This window comes from Nuphar pumila, chromosome 13 (genome assembly GCF_984573655.1).
Source record: "Nuphar pumila chromosome 13, dmNupPumi1.hap1.1, whole genome shotgun sequence".
NCBI classification, from domain to species: domain Eukaryota; kingdom Viridiplantae; phylum Streptophyta; class Magnoliopsida; order Nymphaeales; family Nymphaeaceae; genus Nuphar; species Nuphar pumila.
This window is the reverse complement of record NC_143261.1, coordinates 92,243,347-92,263,813: the sequence shown is the minus strand read 5'-3', so window position 1 is coordinate 92,263,813 and position 20,467 is coordinate 92,243,347. Positions and strand designations below refer to the sequence as shown.

General features: G+C 35.7%; 1 protein-coding gene across 2 annotated transcripts; it reads left to right on the top strand.

Moving 5' to 3' along the window:
- Window positions 1-359: 359 nt before the first annotated feature.
- Window positions 360-20,206, top strand: LOC149819180 (uncharacterized). 2 transcript variants are annotated; one of them, XM_089986508.1, is made up of 3 exons: window positions 360-465; window positions 2,552-2,722; window positions 19,956-20,206. In XM_089986508.1, the coding sequence occupies exons 1-3, from the start codon at window positions 412-414 to the stop codon at window positions 20,142-20,144; spliced, it is 414 nt and encodes a 137-aa protein (XP_089842634.1). In that variant the 5' UTR covers window positions 360-411; the 3' UTR covers window positions 20,145-20,206. The 2 variants fall into 2 exon arrangements, with proteins under 2 accessions (XP_089842634.1, XP_089842633.1); XM_089986507.1 differs by having other exon boundaries at window positions 451-623.
- The last annotated feature ends 261 nt before the right edge of the window (window positions 20,207-20,467 follow it).

The window sequence follows — 20,467 nt, the reverse complement described above, 5'->3', positions numbered from 1 at the left end:
CTAATGAATGAAAAAGCTGAAAACCCAATACAAACTACGACCCAATAGTTTGCACTAGCCGTTATAACGCTGTGAAATACAGAGTTCCCCTCACCGTGGGCCTCACAAACCAACTGCACCATGTGGGTGCTGTCCACCCCCATGGCCCAGATGCAAAATCCTCAGCTTCAAGCGATTGCATGGAGCAGTAGAATGCCTTGCAAGAACATGATTTTCCCCACCTAGGCAGTAAATAGAAGGAAAATAACCGTTTGTGTACAATCTTGGCCTACCAATAAGTTCACAACTCTTTTCAGTTTTTACTTTGTTGCCCACACCAGCCTTCCTTTTCTTACAGGCACCGGATGGAATGTGGGATGCCGGGAGTGTGTCCTTTTGGCCTCACACAGAGCCTTCGCTATAAATGAGGAAATGGATACCTGCCCACCTTCTCAAGCCGCAGTATCTCACTCAAAAAATCCACAGGTAGGAGTGAGTCACTGTATTTTCCGTTAGCCTTCACCGCCACCTAAATTTGAGAAGAGAAGGGAAAACCCACCTTGGTTTTTCCAGAGGAAATGGTGGGTATCTTCTCTAAGCTCTCAGGAGGAAGAGGGAGCCTCAGAAGGTCTCAATCTTCTTTGGTAGGCTCTCTTTTTTCGTCGTTCAGAAAAAAGGTTGCTTCTTTTCGTTGTTGCTTTTGTTTCGCATGTTGGTTTTGGGTTTTTTGGATGGTGGGTGGTTGTGATTTGATGCCTTAATCATGTTGCTTGAAATCTTTCTTTTCTTTTCTTTTTTCTTTCTTGCCATTTCATGTATTTTCTTAAAAGATCGTGGAAATCTTTGGTTCTGTTAGATTTTTTCATGTTATCCTGGAATCTTGGGTTATTGTGTGTTTCTCGATGCTGGAGTGTGGTTTGTGGTGGAGAGTTGTTATGAATTGTGTAAAATCTGGATGCTGATTGGTTAAATTGGAATACGTTAACTGTTGGATAGATTCTAGAGTTCTTTCATCTTCTTTTCCTATGAAGTGTGTGAGTTTATCCCCACCCCACCCCCCCTGTTTTAAATTGGTTTTAAGTGAGCAGTTAAGTTTTGAGGATGCAACAATTATGACATTGCCCATACCTTGCTAGTAATCTATATGTCTTGAGGTTAGGGAGAAGTGATGCAAAATCACTAGTATTTCAAAGGTACTAATTATGTTAAAAGCTGAAGCTTCACATGGCTAGCCAAGGTACCGTAGGATTTGGTTCCTATATCTACATGTAAGTATTGCATGAATCATGACCCGTTAGTTTGAATGAAGACCTTGGCAAGAAGGAAATTAGCTTTCCAGAGGTTGTTAATGTGGTTTCCTTATCATCTAGGTTGGTTGCCAGCGTCGAACATGCTGGTAAAGCCTTCTTCTCTATTGCTATGATTCCTTTTCTTCTTTTTACTAAATTTGTCTAGTTTGTGCGTCTGTGTGACAAATGCCTTTAGAGGAAGTTGAAATAGCTCTTGCAATTATGATGAGGCCCTTCCAGCAATGCAATATGTACATGCAGGAAATGAAACATCTAGACCTTGACTGCAAGAAAAATGTCTACTGAAAGGAAGGAAAAGTACTTTCATTCCCATCTATAAGAAAACAAAGAGGATATCTAAAATAGTGCAACGACACAGATATGAAACTTATGAGGCATTATACTAAAAGATCTATCATAAATATCCATGGTATGTTGAAGGTATCTCAATAATTCTCTTGTTGGAAATATCTCAATATTCTCTCTCTCTCTCTCTCTCTCTCTCTTTAAAAGGACTCAATATTCTTGTTGGGATCTTTTGAAACAAATAGACTGCAAAAGATAACATTTTCAAAATACCAGTAAATTGAATTTTACCATCACCATGTTATCACGATAATATCATGTGTTTTTTTTTTCTTTTTTCTGTATATCCCTAAACATTGAAGCTTCTTTTTCCTATAAAACTTTCATGTTTTTACTTTTTTTTTGTTTCCTTAATTTTTTCTGCCTCTTTCTCAAGTCTTGTTTCTAGACAAGCAAGTTTGTTTATCATCTGCCAGCATGTTCCCCTCTCAAGAAACTCCTAAGATTGATATTTGTGCATACTATAAGAGAAAAAGTGTATCAATGTCTTTTAGAACCTTGGGTTCTAATCCTTTATGTCAATAAGTTATCGTGGAACCTTGGTTCTGGGCATTCGAAGAAACAAGGGTTTGAGTCATCCTGGACATGCTATCTTTCAAGTTATTGAGTTTTTCCACTTATGAAAGCCTTTAATTTGGTCCATCTTATTGCTGTTATTAACAAGCAACAACAACAATAGAATTAATAATAATATTATTATTATTTTTCATTAATAACTTTGTTATTGTTATTTCTATACATAAAACTGATTTCTGAGGTTAATCGATCCATCTGTACTTGGATTGCTGGAAGAGTTAATATGCAAACTCAATCCCTTGGTGTAGTGTTAGCAATGTTCTTTGCTTGTTGCTTGTTTAGCTAACGGATATTCTGGATGTCAGGGTGTTAAGCTTGAATGGGCTTTTTTTTTGGTTCAGGACAACAGGGAGGTGGTGCACCCAAACACAGAGATAAGTTCTAGTGTTGCCGTCATTATACCATATGGAGTTGAATCTGTGGTTGACTTTAAGCCAATTGAACATCCAGTTGAACCACCTGACAATGATCATCCAGTGAAATGTCCAGCACCAGAACCTTCAATATTAAATGTAAGTGGCACACATGATGCTTCTGTTCTTAAATAAGCATATACTTGTCACCAAGTTCTCATTTCTTTTGGCAGTTCATTGAATTTCTGCTATATTATACTTTGTCATCATTCTTCATTTTCTGGTTAAATACAGAGGGGCAATAAAATCTTTTTTCTTGTAATGTGATTGACAATGGGTCACACTCTTAGATTTTTGTCTAGAATGTATATTAAATCCTTGTCTAGTGCTTCAAACTTGAACTTTTAGTTGTCCAACCTCTTTTTACTGTTTATTCTTTTCTCATACTATTAGTTCTTATCATCCTTGCACACAATTTTCTCTTCTGGTCATATGAAATCATTTACTTGATTCTTTTTCCTTCTTTTGGTTCTTGTTTTTGTGGTCAAACCAAAAGAGGAAAGCTGAAGAAAAGCTTCTTTGAGAGAGTCTGTGGAGTGTGGACCTCTTAACATGAATAAGACTGCATTCCTTAAAATATGCATAAATATGGCAAGCAAAAAAATACACATACAGCAAAATCAGTGCATAAAATAAGACAAACGACCCTAAACAGCAACAGTGAATAAGCAAAAACAATATAAGATTGAGTGAAAAGGAATCAACCATCGTTTTCTTATTTTAATATCAACAAAATGTAAGGGATCACCGAAAGAAGTAAAATTCACAATATGTTTCTGATGCCAAAAATGACTATGATATTAGATGTTTTTCAGCCACTACTCAGTGGCGGGAAATGTTTATTGCATGTATCTGCATTTGAGGTTGAAGAACCTCTCTTCAAAGATTTTCTCGTTGCCCTCCATTTACATTTACCAATCGATTCCTCTGTGCGCGTGTGACTGTGAATGCATTGAGTGCTTATACCCAAGCCTCAAGCAGGGTGGCCATGACACGTGGATCAAATTTTAGTTCTTTTTTCCTCCATAAAGTAGATTTGATGAGGCCTGCACAGATAGGGCATGCAACATATTGGACCAGTTTGGATGGGAATTATTGAGTAAAAATGTCTAAGAAGGCATCAGACCTATACTCTAGTTCTTCACCAGCTAGGGGTGGTTTACACCACCAACAGCTTTGTGGGTATTATTTTTTATTGCATTCTTCTGAAGTTATTGAGTTTAAATGCTCACTTGAACTGATTCACACAAACTACTATTAATTCATTGGTGAAAATGCTCCTAGACAAAAGATATTCAGACATGCATAAGGTGCAAGAAAAGACCGATCCACCCTAAAGATAAAAGAAACAAATCAGCACCATCTCTGACAAAGACGGCAATCTGAAGTTCATATTTGGTGCTTAGTAGTCATTTCAATCCAACAGAAGAGATGGTGCTAAAACAATGATGTAGAAGTTGTTAGAAATATGTACATGCTTTCATAAGCCATGTCAGAGTTAAATAGCCAAGAAGCTGAGTGGAGCTAGCTTACTATATGAGCATGTATAATCTATAATTGCAAGATGGTAAGCATAATTAATGATCTATAACACTTCATATTTTGATCAATCTATTGAGATACCTATGTTTATTTTCTATACTCAACTAAATGATAGTGTTTAAGGCAAGGTTGTATGTATCGTATCGTTACCTGAATCGGTTGGGCCCAAAGTAACACCGTATTGTATCATAAACATATCATAATTTTTTAATAAAAAAAGTTCAAAAAATCAAGAAAAAACAGAAAAAACAGAAAAAACTAACAAATTTTTTAAAAAAATCGTATCACATGAAACAATGATGAATTTCACAAAATACAACCATAAAATCACATATGAAGCATTTATGTCTCTATGAGCCACATAAGACATCATCAAACATCAACTAATATAGAATCATAGATAATATTGAATAATATCTCACAAGAACAATGCAAAATATTAAATATCTTTTAATTAAGAACATGCCACAAGACTCATACTTATATATTATATAAACAAAAATATTATGGCAATAGTTGCACTCAATTTTCAATCGGTTTTCACTCATTACTTGAGTGTGCCATTGCTATACCGGATCATCTTATGCCATCTTTGTCGGAGGAGTGTGGAGCCTGATTTCTACCTTGATATAAATCTTTAATTTTCGCAGATCCAACTTCGCGGTAAGTTGGCGAGGGGTTGTAGGAAGCAACGCCCCTCGAGGCAATTTTTTTTAGGGTAGCTTTGTAATTTTACTCATAACAAATATTTTTTACCTTAACCCACTTCTTTGAGTGAGTGAAAAAATGGTGAAAATGCAATTTTTTTACCTTAACCCACTTTTTTGGGTAAAAAATGATGGAAATGCACTTCTAATAGCCTCTAGGGAAATGGAGAAGTCGACCCTCAAAAGGTATATAAAACCCAAAATGAAAAAGTAACTTTTGGCCTTTTTAAAGTACACTGAAGGTATATCGTACGATACATCCTGTATCATACGATACAGCATGATACAGGAGTATATCGTACGATACACCCGATGTGGGTATGATACACGTTTGTATCATGATACGAGTGTATATTGTATCATAAAACCCAAAAGTAATGATACGCATCGTATGATACAGTACAATACTTGCAACATTGGTTTAAGGTCTTAAAAAGAGTTGCCACCACTTTAAGAGTGAAAAACTTAGTATAGATTCAACAAAACTATTTTTGATGTGTGAGAATTGTTTGCTCGGAAGTAATCAAAAACTTGTTTATGATAACAATTCAATGATATGTTTTAGTAGGTTTTTGGGCATCATTGTGAACGAGGTTAAACAAAATGTCATTTTTCAAATTTTTTTAATGGTGGTATTAGCTGTTAAAATACAGTGTATATATTTTTGTATTTAATTGATATATGTATATTTATATAATATACATATATCAGGGGTATTTTGGTCATTTAATGTCTTGTAATAGAATACAACCAACTAGGGATTATAGAGTCATTTATGTTATTTTTACTTTTTTGTTTTTTTATTGTAAAGTCAATATGACTGTTGGGCTGCCTCCCTCTCTTACATGTGAGACTCTATAAATAGAGCCTCACTACTTCTTGTTATGCTATGCTTTTTACAAGCATTTTGTGTGGTAATATAAAAATATTTATTTTTATATTGTTCTTGTGAGTGTGATATTATGTGTCTCTTTTGTGAGATTGTATTTGACCCATTTGAGATCCTATTGTGGTTGTGCACTTGTATAGCCCTTTGTTGGCATTGTGATTATGCGCATCTTGTTTCATTTAATGGTATCAGAGCCTTGGGCTCTTATAGTGGTGAAAATTATCTTGGGTGTGCTCTCTTTGTGGTGGTGGTCTTCAAGCTTGGTTCTTCAACCTCAAGCTTATTTTTTCAATGTGGGTGAAAGAGAATCCACTTCCGTCAACTCTTACAAACTCAACAAAAGCAACTACTTGATGTGGGCTACCACAATGGAAAACCATATCAAGGAGAAAAAACTTTGGGGTTTTATTAGTGGAACCACTAATGAACTCCAACTAAAGTTAATGAGAAGAGAAAAATATCAAATTAAAGTTCTTTTTAAAGAAGAAAAGGAGAAGACTTTGCACGATTATCGAGACAAAATGGAAGATTGAGAGTCAAATAATGCTCAAATACTCTCATGGTTTATGAATACCATGAAATTCAAGATTGGCACCAACATCATCCAGTTAGAAAAGGCATGCGATGCATTAATTTTTCTAAAGAGCACATTCATTCAAAAGCATATGGTTAGGCTATATTATCTCCAAGATAAGGTGTGTACTACTAAACAAGGGGATAAAAGTATAAGATTTTTATAGTCTCTTATCTCAGATTTGGGATGAGATGGTTATGTTGGAACCAAAATGGGAAGGTTCTGTTATTGAGATGAGAAAATAACAAGTTGAAAGAGAAAATCTCTTTTCTTTCCTACATGGTATTCAACCGGAATTTAAGCAAGTTAGGTCATCTTTACTTCATAGGACCTCGGCTCTTTCCATTAGTGATGCTCTTGCTCAAATATGCCAAGAAAAAATGAGACTCGGAATGCACAAGTCTATGCCATATCATGACCCAGAAGCTTTGTAAAGACTTATAAACCCCGTCACTTTAAGAAAAAATACAATGAGGGAGGATATAAAAGAGGATACAAGGGTGGTAAAATTACTTACTACTATTGCAAAGAACCGGGGCATATAAGGCCGAATTGTCCCAAACTCAAAAAAGTGGCCGCGATAAGTGAAGAGTCTCTAATAAATAAAGAATCAAGAAAAGATGGTAACTTTAATGATTTGATGATTGTCAAAAATGCAGAGGCTGTTTCATAAATTCTAAAAGTCACTCCCCTTACATCCGGTGTCGTCATCTCTTCCTCCTCTCTTTTAGGTAAGTCCTCTTGGATTTTGGATTCGGGAGCATCTTTTCATATGATATATAATGAGTCATTACTATCCACAACAACAACAACAACTACGCCTTCATCCCAAAACAATTGGGGTCGGCGATATGAACCAAAAAAGAAAATCATTATGGGTCTTCCACATGAATCCTTCTCCTCCAATCATTTCTATCCAATGCCATGTCCTCGGTGAGGTTCAAAGCATTCATATCCTTTCCTATCATCTCCATACATGTCTTCCTAGGCCTACCCCAACCTCTTTTAACTAATATATTTTCCCATTTCTCCATCCTTCTAACTGGAGCATCATTAGGCCTTCGCCGAATATGTCCAAACCACCGTAAACGATTCTCTCTCATCTTATTTTCAATGGGTGCAACGCCTACCTTCTTACGTATCTCCTCATTCCGAATCTTATCTTTTATTGTATTTCCACACATCCATCTAAGCATACACATCTCAGCTACACTCATTTTTTGAATATGATGTCTCTTGGCAGCCCAACATTCCGTACCATATAGTAAAGCGGGCCTAATAGTCGTCCTATAAAACTTTCCCTTCAACCGCAATGGCATTCTACGATTGCACAACACTCCAGTTGCACTTTTCCATTTCATCCACCCAACCTTTATCCTATGATTTACATCTCCATCAATTTCTCCATACTTTTGAATAATAGATCCCAAATATTTGAAACAATCATCCACCGGTATTTCTTGCTCACCAAGCTTCACTACACTCCCATCACTACTTCGTTGCTTACTAAACCGACATTTCATATATTCTGTCTTACTCTTACTCAACTTAAAACCTCTTGCTTCCAATGTCTGTCTCCATAATTCTAACTTAGCATTAACCCCAGCTCTAGACTCATCAATCAAAACAATATCATCAGCAAACAACATACACCACGACACATTTTCTTGAATTGATCTCGTAAGCTCATCCATCACTATAGCAAATAGGAAAGGGCTTAAAGCAAATCCTTGATGTAACCCAACCGTTATAGGAAAATTGGTTGTCACCCCTCCACAAGTGCGGACATTGGTTACTATTCCTTCATACATATCTTTAATTATACTAATGTACTTGAGAGAAACACCTTTCTTCATCATTGTCTACCAGAGAACGTCCCTAGGTACTCTATCGTATGCCTTCTCCAAATCAATAAAAACCATATGCAAATCTTTGTTCCTCTCTCTATTTCTCTCAATAAGTTGTCTAAGAAGATGTATAGCTTTCATAGTTGATCTTCTAGGCATAAAACCAAATTGATTCTCCTATATCATGACAACCTTCCTCAACCTATACTCAATCACCCTCTCCCAAAGTTTCGTAGTATGACTCATGAGTTTTATACTACGATAGTTTGTGCAATCTTGTATATCACCCTTATTCTTATATAGAGGCACCAAAGTACTCTTCCTCCACTCATTAGGCATCTTATTTATCCGCCAAATCTTGTTGAAAAGATTTGTCAACCATTCTAAACCTTTCTCTCCCAAGCATTTCCAAGCCTCGATAGGTATACCATCTAGGCCAACTGCCCTTCTTGATTTCATTTTCTTTAAAGCCTCTGCAATTTCTTTCTTTTGAATCTTGCGCATGAAGTCACGATTCATCTCATGAAAAGGAATGGAGAAGTCTTCAAGATCCTGAGCATGACTTTCATTAAATAGCTTATCAAAATAATCTTTTTATCTCTCCTTAATCTCCTCATCTTTGACTAAAACCCTTTGCGTTTCATCTTTGATACATCTAACCATACCCAGATCCCTCGATTTCCTATCTCTCATCTTTGCAAGCCTATAAATATATTTCTCGCCCTCTTTGGTATCCAACTTGTCATAAACCTCCTTATATACCTTATCCCTCGCGTTTCGAACTACTTTTTTAGCTTCCTTCTTTGCTATCATATACTTCTCCAAATTCTCATTATCACGACTCTTACTTAGATTTCTATAACACTCTCTTTTAACCTTAATAGCTAATTTGACATCCTCGTTCCACCATGATGTATCCTTACCTAGCGGTGTACCGCCTTTAGACTCACCCAATACCTCCTTAGCCACCTTTCTCATGCCACCCGCTATCTTATTCCACATTGATTCTGAATCATCCTCGAGACACCAATCAGCTTCCTTAACTACCTGCTCTACAAACATTCCTTGTTTAGCTCCTTTCAGTGCCCACCACTTAATTCTAGGATCTATCCTATGTCTATCCCTTTTGCGGCATTGTCTAATTCTAAGATCTAAAATTAAGACTCTATGTTGTGTAGCTACACTTTCTCCCGGTATAACCTTACAATCGCTGCAACAACCCCTATCTTTCTTTCTAAGTAGGAAAAAATCTATCTGACTCGTATTAACCCCACTTTTAAATGTTATTAGGTGAGTCTCCCTTTTCCTAAACCAAGTGTTTGCTAAGATCATATCATAGGACAAACCAAAATCTAAAATCCTTTCTCCACTTTCGTTTCTTTCTCCTATACCATAGCCTCCATGGATACTCTCAAATCCATCCCTACTAATGCCTACATGTTCATTAAGGTCACCGCCGATGAAAAGCTTTTCTCCATAAGATATCCCTTGTACTACTCCATCTAAATCTTCCCAAAATTGACGCTTAATAGAATCATCTAAACCTACTTGAGGTGTATAAACACTAATAATATTAATAATATCCGTACCTAATACTAATTTAATAAGTAAAATCCTATCACCCTTCCTACGGACCTCAACTACATTATCTATAAACTCACGACTCATAACAATCCCTAATCCATTCTTATTCCTATTTATTCCTGTATACCAAATCTTATATCCCCAAGGTTCTATTACTTTTGCTTTCTCACCTACCCATTTGGTCTTTTGTAGACATAAACTATCAATCTTTCTCCTACACATAACATCTACTAACTCTACCAACTTACCAGTTAAAGACCCTATATTCCAAGTGGCTAACCTAATTTTATGGTCTTGGACTAACTTCTTTACCCCCACCCGTCCAACAAAGTGAGGGAACCCTTGCCTATTTGACACCACACCCGGGCGCTGGTGTGATGCGTCGCTTCTGGGCGACGACCTAGCAACCCTTGCCCATTTATCACTGCCTCCGGGCCTATAGAGTACAGCGTGTCGCTCAGTAGGGAACGCCCCAACGAAATTCTCATATTGGTTCATATTCATAGGGTATGACTAAGTTTTTATGCTGGCTGTCACTGGCCTACCGCAACCCTCCTCCTTTATCCGGGCTTGGGACCGGCAGTGCATAACTAAACAGTTATACACAGGCGGAGTTTGAGACATTACTATCCGATTGCACTAATTCATATTTTTCATGTGTGTCAACCGCTGATGGTACTCCTTTAAAAGTTAAAAGTATAGGAAATTTTTACAAAACTATAGGTGATTCAAATAAGTTATTTATTCCAAATGTTAGACTTATTACAAAACTTGACTTAAACCTTCTTTCGGTTTCTCAAATTTCTGATTATGGGTGCAAGGTCTTCTTTTCGTTTAAGGGTTGTTGGGTGCAGGATCTCCATTCAGGGAAGCTGATTGGGCAAAGACATAAAAGAGGAGACCCTTACTCTATAGACTCTTTATGTCTACCAAAAAATTCTTGTTGTAATCATGCCCAAGAAATTGATTTAGATCTTTGGCATAAATGATTAGGATATCCAAGTATATCCAAACTATCTCTCTTTCCATTTTTGAAAAAAAATTATAAGGAAAAATAATATATACGTAAAGATTGTATACTTGGAAAAATGCAAATGTTACCTTTTGAATTTAGAACTTCTTTAACTAATGAAACTTTTGAATTGGTGCATTCGGATGTATGGGGGCCCCGTTCCCATTATGTCAAAAGGTGGTTGCTTATATTATGTTACATTCATAGATGATTTTAGTAGACATACTTGGATTTACTTCCTTGGATTAACTCTAAAGTTTTTTCATGTTTTAAATCTTGTTAAAAATCAATTTAAAGTAAATATTAAAATCTTCCGCTCCGACTCCGGGGGAGAGTTTCTTTCAAATGAATTTCAATCTCACCTAAAAAACCATGGTATTTTGCACCAAAAATCATGTCTTAAGACTCCTCAGCAAAATAAAATTGCCGAAAGAAAATATCGTCACATTATTAAAACTATTAGGACTTTACTTATTTCAAAGAAAGTTTCAAGAAGGTTTTGGGCCGAAGCCGCTCTCACCGCGGTCTATTTAATAAATATAATGCCTTCTCAAATTTTAAAAAACAAATATCCAATTGAAATACTTGTTAAGACTACTCCTGATTTGAAAAGATTAAGAATTTTTTGATGTAAAGGTTTTGTGCTTCTTGAAAAATACAACAAACTCTCTCCTAAAGCTATTGAATGTGTGTTTATTAGATATACTGATAATAAAAAAAGCTATCGATGTTATGATTCAAAAAATGATAAGCTTTATGTATCTAGAAATATTACATTTCTAAAAAAAAAGATTTGATCTTGAAAAACCTAAGGAAGAATCCGAGTATGCCTTTTTATTCGACTTATTGCCTAAGTCCAATTATGACAATAATGATGATGAAGTTAGTGATAATGTTGAGTAAAATAATGAACCAAGAGAATATAGAGAACTGACTCGTAATCTTATACAATATTCTAGATGTAACAATGGGGAGCTTCTATGTACTTTTAAAAAATATAGTCAATCACTAAATGTAGAAGATCTGAGTGAATACCTAGAATTCCAAGTAGGTTTGTTTTATATGAATTTTTTTCTTCAAATTATAAGGTATGTCTTCTATCTATTCACTTATATCATGAACCATCCAACTATAGAGGCCAAAGACATAAAAGAATGGGTTGAGGCTATGAAAATCGAGTTAGATGCATTACATAAGGCTCATACTTGGGAAGTCCAACTTCTGCCCAAGGAGAAGAAAACAATAGGATGTAAATGGGTATTTAAGGTCAAAACAAAGAGTGATGAATCTCTAGAAAGATATAAAGCAAGATTAGTTGTGAAACGGTATTCTTAGGAATATGGTATAGATTATAAGAAACCTTTGCCCCAGTAACTCGCATGACCACAGTTAGGACTCTAGTTGCAGTAGCATCCATTAGAAAATAGCCTATATATTAGTTAGATGTTAAGAATGCTTTCTTAAATAAAAAATTAAATAAAGAAGTTTACATGGATCCTTCCCCCTGGTCTGACTATTGAAAATAATATGGTTCTTCATTTTTGAAAGGCTTTATATGGGTTTAAACAAACTCATAAAGTATGGTATGATCAATTTAGTGGAACTATGATAAATTTTGAATTGAAATCATGTTATACTGACACTGCTCTTTTTGTAAGATCTACAAATACTTCACTCGTCATATTACTCATGTATATTGATGATATGATCATCACTGAAAATGATTAGAAGAAAATTGAAAAAATTAAAATTATGCTTAAGACATCTTTTGATATGACTAACCTTAGTTTTTTGAGATATTTTCTAGGTATTGAAGTAACACATTCGCTAAGATGATACATTTTGTCTTAAATAAAGTTTGTAGCTAATATTGTTGCACATTCGAGAATTACATACACAAAATATGCTGACACTCCTGAAGTAATAAATGCTAAAAGGCAAGCTGAAGACAAAGTCTTATTAGATGATCTAACTCCTTATAGGCAACTTATCGAATCACTAATGTACTTATCTATTATTAGACCGGTATGCAATACATTCTGCTAGTCATTTTCAGCATGCGCCTACATCAGTTCACATAAGTGTTGTGTTAAGAATAGTTTGATACATCAAGAGGACTATATCTAAAGGGTTATTCTTATCATCTTCTTCATTTTTAAATCTCATTGCTTGTACTGATTTTAACCAGGGAGGAGATCCCAATAACCGACACTCAACCACAGTTTTTTTTGTGTTTGTAGGTGATTCTCTTATTTCTTGGAGATGCAAAAAACAACAAAAAGTGTCTTTGTCTTTCACAGAAGTTGAATATAGGGCGATGGCTACAATAACAACTGAAGTCGTATGGATGAGATCATTGCTTTTAGATATGGGGGTAGCTCTTTCAGAATCTTCAAAGTTGTGATGCAATAATAAAAGTGTCATATATATAACTAGCAATTATACGTTTCATAAAAGAACAAAACATATTGAGATGGATTGCTACTATATTCGAGAAGAATACTTGAAGAAGAAAATTACTTTACCATATGTTAAGTCAAAGTTTCATATTGTAGATTTCTTCACCAAAGCTCTTCCTTTACCAAGATTTTTGTTTCTCCTTAAACTTTCGGTGATCTCACCATAAGTTTGAGGGGGAGTGTTAAAATACAGTGTATATATTGTTGTATTTAACTGATATGTGTATATTTATACAATATATGTATATTAGGGGTATTTTGATCATTTAATATCCTATAATAGAATACAGTCAACTAGGGACTGTAAAGTCTTTTATTTTATTTTTATTTTTTTATTGTAAGGTCAATATGAATGTTGGGAGGCCGTCCAACTAGTTGTTGAACTGCTCCCAACGGTCATAAATATGATCGTTGGAGGCCGTCCAACCGACTATTGGACTGCCTCCCTCTCTTACATGTGAGGCTCTATAAATAGAGCCTCACTACTTCTTGTTATGCTATGCTTTTCACAATCATTTTGTGTGGTAGTATAAAAGTATTTATTTTTATATTGTTGTGAGATTATGATATTGTGTCTCCTTTGTGAGATTGTATTTGATCCATTTGAGATCCTATTGTGATTGTACACTTGTATAGCCCTTTGTTGGCAATGTGATTGTGCACATCTTGTTTCATTTCATTAGCTTGATCCTAATATGTGTGTATATGCGTGCCTGCTTTTTCTTTCTCCCAAGTGAGATGTAGAAAATTGTCTTCTCGGTTGGTTCATTGTCCGCTATACTATTCATCCATTCACTTCATGCACATCTCTAATATGCACTTCATGGTCTGTTGTAGATTCATTGAATGATACTTCAATTTCAATATGCTTATTGTTAAAATGTAAAACTGTACAGATATGTATATATAATAATATTATATTATTATATATATATATAAATACATTTTTCATTTCTTTCTTTTCTGTAATTTCTTTCTTTTCTGTAATTTTTTTCCTTTATTTTTATTTTTTGTCTTTATGTCATCTAGTTCAGTTTGAACTAGAATGACTGTTGCTAGTCAAGTCCTGTCCAGACTTGACTAGCAATAGAGCTGTTGGACTGACACAGTCCAACAGCTCTTAATAGAGCTGTTGGACCGACACATTCCAACAGCTCTAAATAGAGCTGTTGGACTGTGCCCAACAGCTCTATTGAGTCCTCTTTCAGCTGTGTATATAAAGGGGTGCAGCCCCTTTTGTATTTTACTCCAATGCTTCTTAAGCAATTGGTTTTTCATATCAATAAAGAATACATTTTTATTTTTATTTTGTTTTCAGTTATACCCTTTTTAAGGGTTATGCTTTAGTGTCATTCTTGACACTTGCTCTTGTTAATCTAAGCTCGTGTTTCGAAGATCCCCATTTCATTTCATGGTATCAGAGCCGCGGAAGTACTAAATCTTGAGGAAAAGCTGCCTCGGTTTCCGTGCTCGTTTGCAAAAGTGTTCGCCACTTGAAGAGAAGTGTTTTATCACTTCATTGGAGAAGATTTCACATCTTGTTGTATTGTTTTTTTTTTTCTTTCTTTTTCATTTTCCTTCTTGTTTCTCTTCTATCCCTATTCTTTCTCTCCTTATAATCGATGAATGACAATGATAAAGTCACCATCATGCCTATGAAACTAAGCGATACGAACTATGTAACATGGGCTTCAATCATGAAGCACCATATATGGGGAAAAGGCTTATGGGGGATTGTGGATGGTTTCGATTCGGAACCTAAGCTATCTCTTACTAAAAAGGAGGGAGATAAAGAGGTCCCTCTATCGGAAGAAGAGAAAATCAAAGCTATTGCCTCATACGAGAAGAAATGGAAAGAATGGAGAATATCTCATGCGAAGATAATGTCATGGCTTATCAATAGCGTTGACATTAAAAAATGCTCAAGTCTTGCCAAATTTGATCATGCCGATAAGGCATGGGAATACCTTAAGAATATGTATTCCCTTAAAGATATTGCACACGTGTGCAACCTCCAAGAAAAAGTTCGAATGATGACACAAGGAGACAAAACTATTCGTGAATATTACAATGGGTTGTCCGAACTTTGGGAAGAACTTTCCCTTTTAGAACCAAAGTGGCATTGTGCCGAAGACATCGAGCTTCGTCAGAAACAACTCGATGCTGAACATTTTTACCAGTTTATCACTGGATTAAGGCCGGAATTTGAAACCACTAAATCGGCCCTACTTCACCGGGGAAAAATTCCTTCTATTGTTGAAACTATTGAAGAGTTAACAATGGAAGAAAATCGTCTCCGGAAAGGTTCTTTAAAAATTGAAGATGATTCCGTTTTAGCCGTGTCTAGACCAGGGAATCATGTTCGATCATATAGGCCTCCTCACTTTAACCGACAAAATGGTGACTATGATAAGAAGAAAGTTATTTGTCATCACTGTCATGAACCGGGACACTACAGGCCACAATGTCCCAAACTTAAGGAGCTGAGAGAAAAAAGAGCTGCAATTGCTGGATCGGAGCCTAAAGATCAGGATGCACCAGTTTCCCTGACCCAACTAATGGAGATTCTTCAGCCTTTCATCAAAGGTGCCTCTTCCTCATCTGAAGCTTCAACCGGCGCAGCAGCCTCATCTTTTTCTGATCTAGGTAAAATTTCTTGGCTTCTTGACTCTGGTGTATCTTTTCATATGACCCCAAATAATCAAAGTCTATCCAAATGTGTTAAAAATAAAACAAGTGTGTCAAAGGTCTTTACTGCTGATGGGACTTCTCTTGAAATAGAAGGAATAGAAAATTTTGAAAAAATTTATAAAACAAAAAATTTTTTTATTCCAGAAATTAGACATGTTCCCAAATTAAATTTAAATATTTTATCTGTATCTCAAATTTCTGATTATGGGTGTAATATTTCTTTTTCTTCTCATGGTTGTTGGGTACAGGATCGCCAGTCAGGCAAGCTGATTGGGGAAGGCCATAGAGAAGGAGGACTCTATTACATGGATTTTTTGGAAATGCCGAAGAAAGCTTTTTGTTATAATATTAAAAAAAAATAGAGTTGGAACTGTGGCATAAGAGACTTGGTCACCCACATATAGCCAAAATCCAACATTTTCCAAATCTAGAGAAATTTTGTAACTCTGAATCATTTGATTGTAAAGATTGTATTCTCGGCAAAATGAAAAGATTACCATTTTAGAACAGAACCTTTTTCTCTTCAAGAGCACTTGAATTAATACACTCGGATGTTTGGGGTCCTGCACCAGTAATTTCTAAAGGAGGATTTGTTTACTATGTTATTTTTGTCGATGATTTCTCCCGACATACGTGGATTACTTTCTAAAACATAAGTCTGAAGTATTTTCATACTTTCAAACTTTTCATAATATGGTTAAAAACAAGTTTCAAAATGATATTACTATTTTTCGCACAGATTCAGGGGGAGAGTTTTTATCCACAGATTTTCAAAATTATCTTAAATTGCATGGCATCACACATCAAAGATCTTGTCCTTATACACCTCAACAAAATGGACTGGCAGAACGAAAACATCGCCATATTATAGAAACCACTAGAACTTTATTAATAGCAAATCAAGTCCCGAAAGACTTTTGGGCAGAAGCTGCCTTAACTGCCACCTATCTCATTAATAGGATGCCATCTTCTTCGTTACAAAATATCACTCCCATTGAAAAACTTATGAACATTTCTCCAGACTACTCTAGACTAAGAATATTTGGGTGCAAATGTTTCATATTTACTGACAAAAATGATAAACTTTCCCCTCGTGCAATTCCCTGTGCCTTTTTAGGATATGCTGAAAACCAGAAAGGTTATAGATGTTTTGACTTCAAAAATAATAAACTATATGTGTCTAGAAATGTTTTCTTTCTTGAAAAGGAGAGCTTCTTTGATTTTAGAAAATTAAAAGACGTCACTGAGTACTCCTTTTTGCTAGATCTAACATCAACATCTGATGAATATGACCTTGACTGTAACTTTGATGATGATCAAAGAATTATTGATCTTAATGTTGAAAATGAAGAAGTTCATAGAGATACTAGTATTCAATATTCCAGGCGACAAGAGTCTAATCCTCCATGTGCACTTGAGAAGTATTCTAACATTCCAACTAGACAATCAACCCGAATCTCGAGGCCTCCAAGAAAGTTTGTATCATACGAGTCTTTCTCACCCACATATAGGGCAGTTATTGCATTAATTCACTCATATGAAGAACCATCCACATATTTTCAAGCAAAAAATGATATCAAATGGATAGAAGCCATGAAAGCTGAATTAGATGCACTTGAAAAGGCTTCTACATGGAATATTCAAGATCTTCCTCCAGGGAAGAAAACTATAGGATGTCGATGGGTTTATAAAATTAAAACCAAGAGTGATGGTACTCTTGAAAGATATAAAGCCCGTTTAGTAGCCAAAGGTTATGCCCAAGAATATGAGATTGATTATGAAGAAACCTTTGCTCTGGTGGCTCGTATGACTACTGTCCGAACCTTAATTGCCTTAGCTTCTATCAAAAAATGGTCTATTTTTCAAATGGATGTCAAAAATGCTTTTTTAAATGGAAAGCTAGTTGAAGAAGTATATATGGAACCCCCTCCTGGTCTAAGTATTCCTAAGGGTAAAGTCCTTCGCTTAGAAAAAGCTCTTTATGGACTTAAACAAGCACCAAAAGCTTGGTATGATAGGTTTAGTCGTGTTATGATTGATATTGGTTTTCAATTCTGTTTAACTGACACTGCTTTGTTTATTAAGAATTCTGATGCAGGGATCATTGTGCTTCTTCTCTATGTGGATGATATGATCATCACCGGAAGCGATAAACAGGGAGTTGAAACAATCAAAACACTTCTTAAATCTCATTTTGAAATGACTGATTTGGGCTTGTTGAGATATTTTTTAGGCATTGAAGTTGCTTATTCTCCTAGAGGATATTTATTATCTCAAACTAAATTTGCTTTTGATATTGTTTTCAGGTCTGGTATTACTGATGATAAGAAAGTCGACACTCCAGAAGTTGTTAATGTTAAAATGAAGATTGATGATGGAGAACTTCTTGCAGACCCTACTCCTTACAGACAGTTTGTCGGGGCACTTTCCTATCTATCCATTACCAGACCAGATATAGCACATGCTGTTCATACAGCAAGTCAATTTCAACATGCTCCTACTTCTGTTCATATGGGAGTAGTCATGCGTATTATCAGATACATCAAGTCCTCTCTTTCACGAGGACTTTTCTTATCTTCCTCCTCTTCTCTTGATTTAATTGCATATACTGATGCTGATTAGGGAGGTGATCCCAATAACAGACACTCAACCACTGGCTTTTGTGTCTTTTTAGGGGAATCATTAATCTCATGGAGGTGTAAAAAGCAGCAGAAGGTATCTCTCTCATCCACCGAAGCTGAATACAGAGCCATGACAACCACGACCATGGAAGTAGTTTGGCTCCGACGACAGCTTGCTGACATGGGAGTTGAAGCAACAAAGGCTTCACAAATGTGTTGTGACAACAAAAGTGCGATCTACATTGCCAGTAACAGAACATTCCACGAACGCACCAAACACATCGAAATGGATTGTCACTACGTCAGAGAGGAATATCTACACGGGATAATTGATCTGCCATATGTCACTTCAGAATATCAGTTAGCAGACTTCTTTACAAAGCCTCTCGCTGCTCCCCGATTTCACTTTCTCTTAGACAAACTTTCGCTCATTGTACCGTAAGTTTGAGGAGGAGTGTTAAAATGTAAAACTGTACATATATGTATATATAATAATATTATATTATTATATATATATATATAAATACATTTTTCATTTCTTTCTTTTCTATAATTTTTTTCCTTTATTTTTATTTTTTGTCTTTATGTCATCTAGCACAGTTTGAACTAAAATGACTGCTGCTAGTCAAGTCCTGTCCAGACTTGACTAGCAATAGAGCTGTTGGACTGACACAGTCCAACAACTCTTAATAGAGCTCTTGGACTGACACATTCCAACAGCTCTAAATAGAGCTGTTGGACTGTGCCCAACAACTCTATTGAGTCCTCTTTCAGCTGTGTATATAAAGGGGTGCAGCCCCTTTTGTATTTTACTCCAATGCTTCTTAAGCAATTGGTTTTTCATATCAATAAAGAATACATTTTTATTTTTATTTTGTTTCCAATTATACCCTTTTTAAGGGTTATGCTTTAGTGTCATTCTTGACACTTGCTCTTGTTAATCTAAGCTCGTGTTTCGAAGATCCCCATTTCATTTCACTTATAGTCTTCAATACTAAATTTTAACGTGGTGGTTTGAGATCTAGGAGTCAGTTACTGTTCATTCTTCAATAAGCCATTCAGCTACAGTTTCCAAGAGCATGATTTCATGTTCAATCCATGGCCTTTGTCCTCTTTTGCTTCCAGATGCATTTACTAAGTTTTGTTTTCTTAGGACATTATTTCGCTTCCAATATTCATCTGAGAGCTATAACAATCTGTTGGTTTATTAGAATTGAACGCTTGCAGAAAGCATCACCAGCTTTGCTGGCTTCCTATTTGAAAATGAATGTGTTCTCGGCCAGTCAAATGGAAATAATAATTCTGATCTTTTTCCTTTTTTGGGATAACCAATCTAGCTTGCACTGAGATGTTTTCCATGGCAGATGCAGTTGTCGTTTTAATATTTAGTATCAGTGTTATTACAGGATGGGAGAAAGTGGAAAGAAAGGCTTGCTGGAAATTCAGGGACGCAAGCAGACTTGCCCATAATGAAGGATGATGAAGCTCAATTCCAACATGAGGATGCAGTTATTAGACATGCATCATCGTCCTCTACCCCTGTATTTCTACATTCTCTCAGTGCCCCTCAACACAAGATTGGTGAAACTTCTTGACAATTGTGGTTTACCTGAAGACTTAGTGAAAACTCTGTGCTGATTATCAAAGAAAAGAAAAACAGCGCCTCGAATACAGTTGAAGCTATGTATTGCTGCTTGTATATTCATATATATGTATTTTGTACCACAGCCTTCTGTTTACATTGTACTTAGTAACGGGCCTTCATGGTTTGTGTATTCTCTTGTTCGTTATGTGATGTGATTTCTTGAAAGGTAAGCCTTGTCTATGCGCATATCGGTACTCAGAAGAACTGTAAGGGACAGGGAATGGATCTGAATGACATTTATTTGCAACATGATCAGTATTAAGTTGAGAACTT

Excerpts from the sequence above, each read along its gene's own strand:
- LOC149819180 (XM_089986507.1), top strand. The coding sequence starts at position 558 with ATGGTGGGTATCTTCTCTAAGCTCTCAGGAGGAAGAGGGAGCCTCAGA. Across the intron at positions 624-2,551 it reads GAAGGTCTCAATCTTCTTTG|GACAACAGGGAGGTGGTGCA; the intron begins GTAGGCTCTCTT and ends TTTTTGGTTCAG. Across the intron at positions 2,723-19,955 it reads CAGAACCTTCAATATTAAAT|GATGGGAGAAAGTGGAAAGA; the intron begins GTAAGTGGCACA and ends GTGTTATTACAG.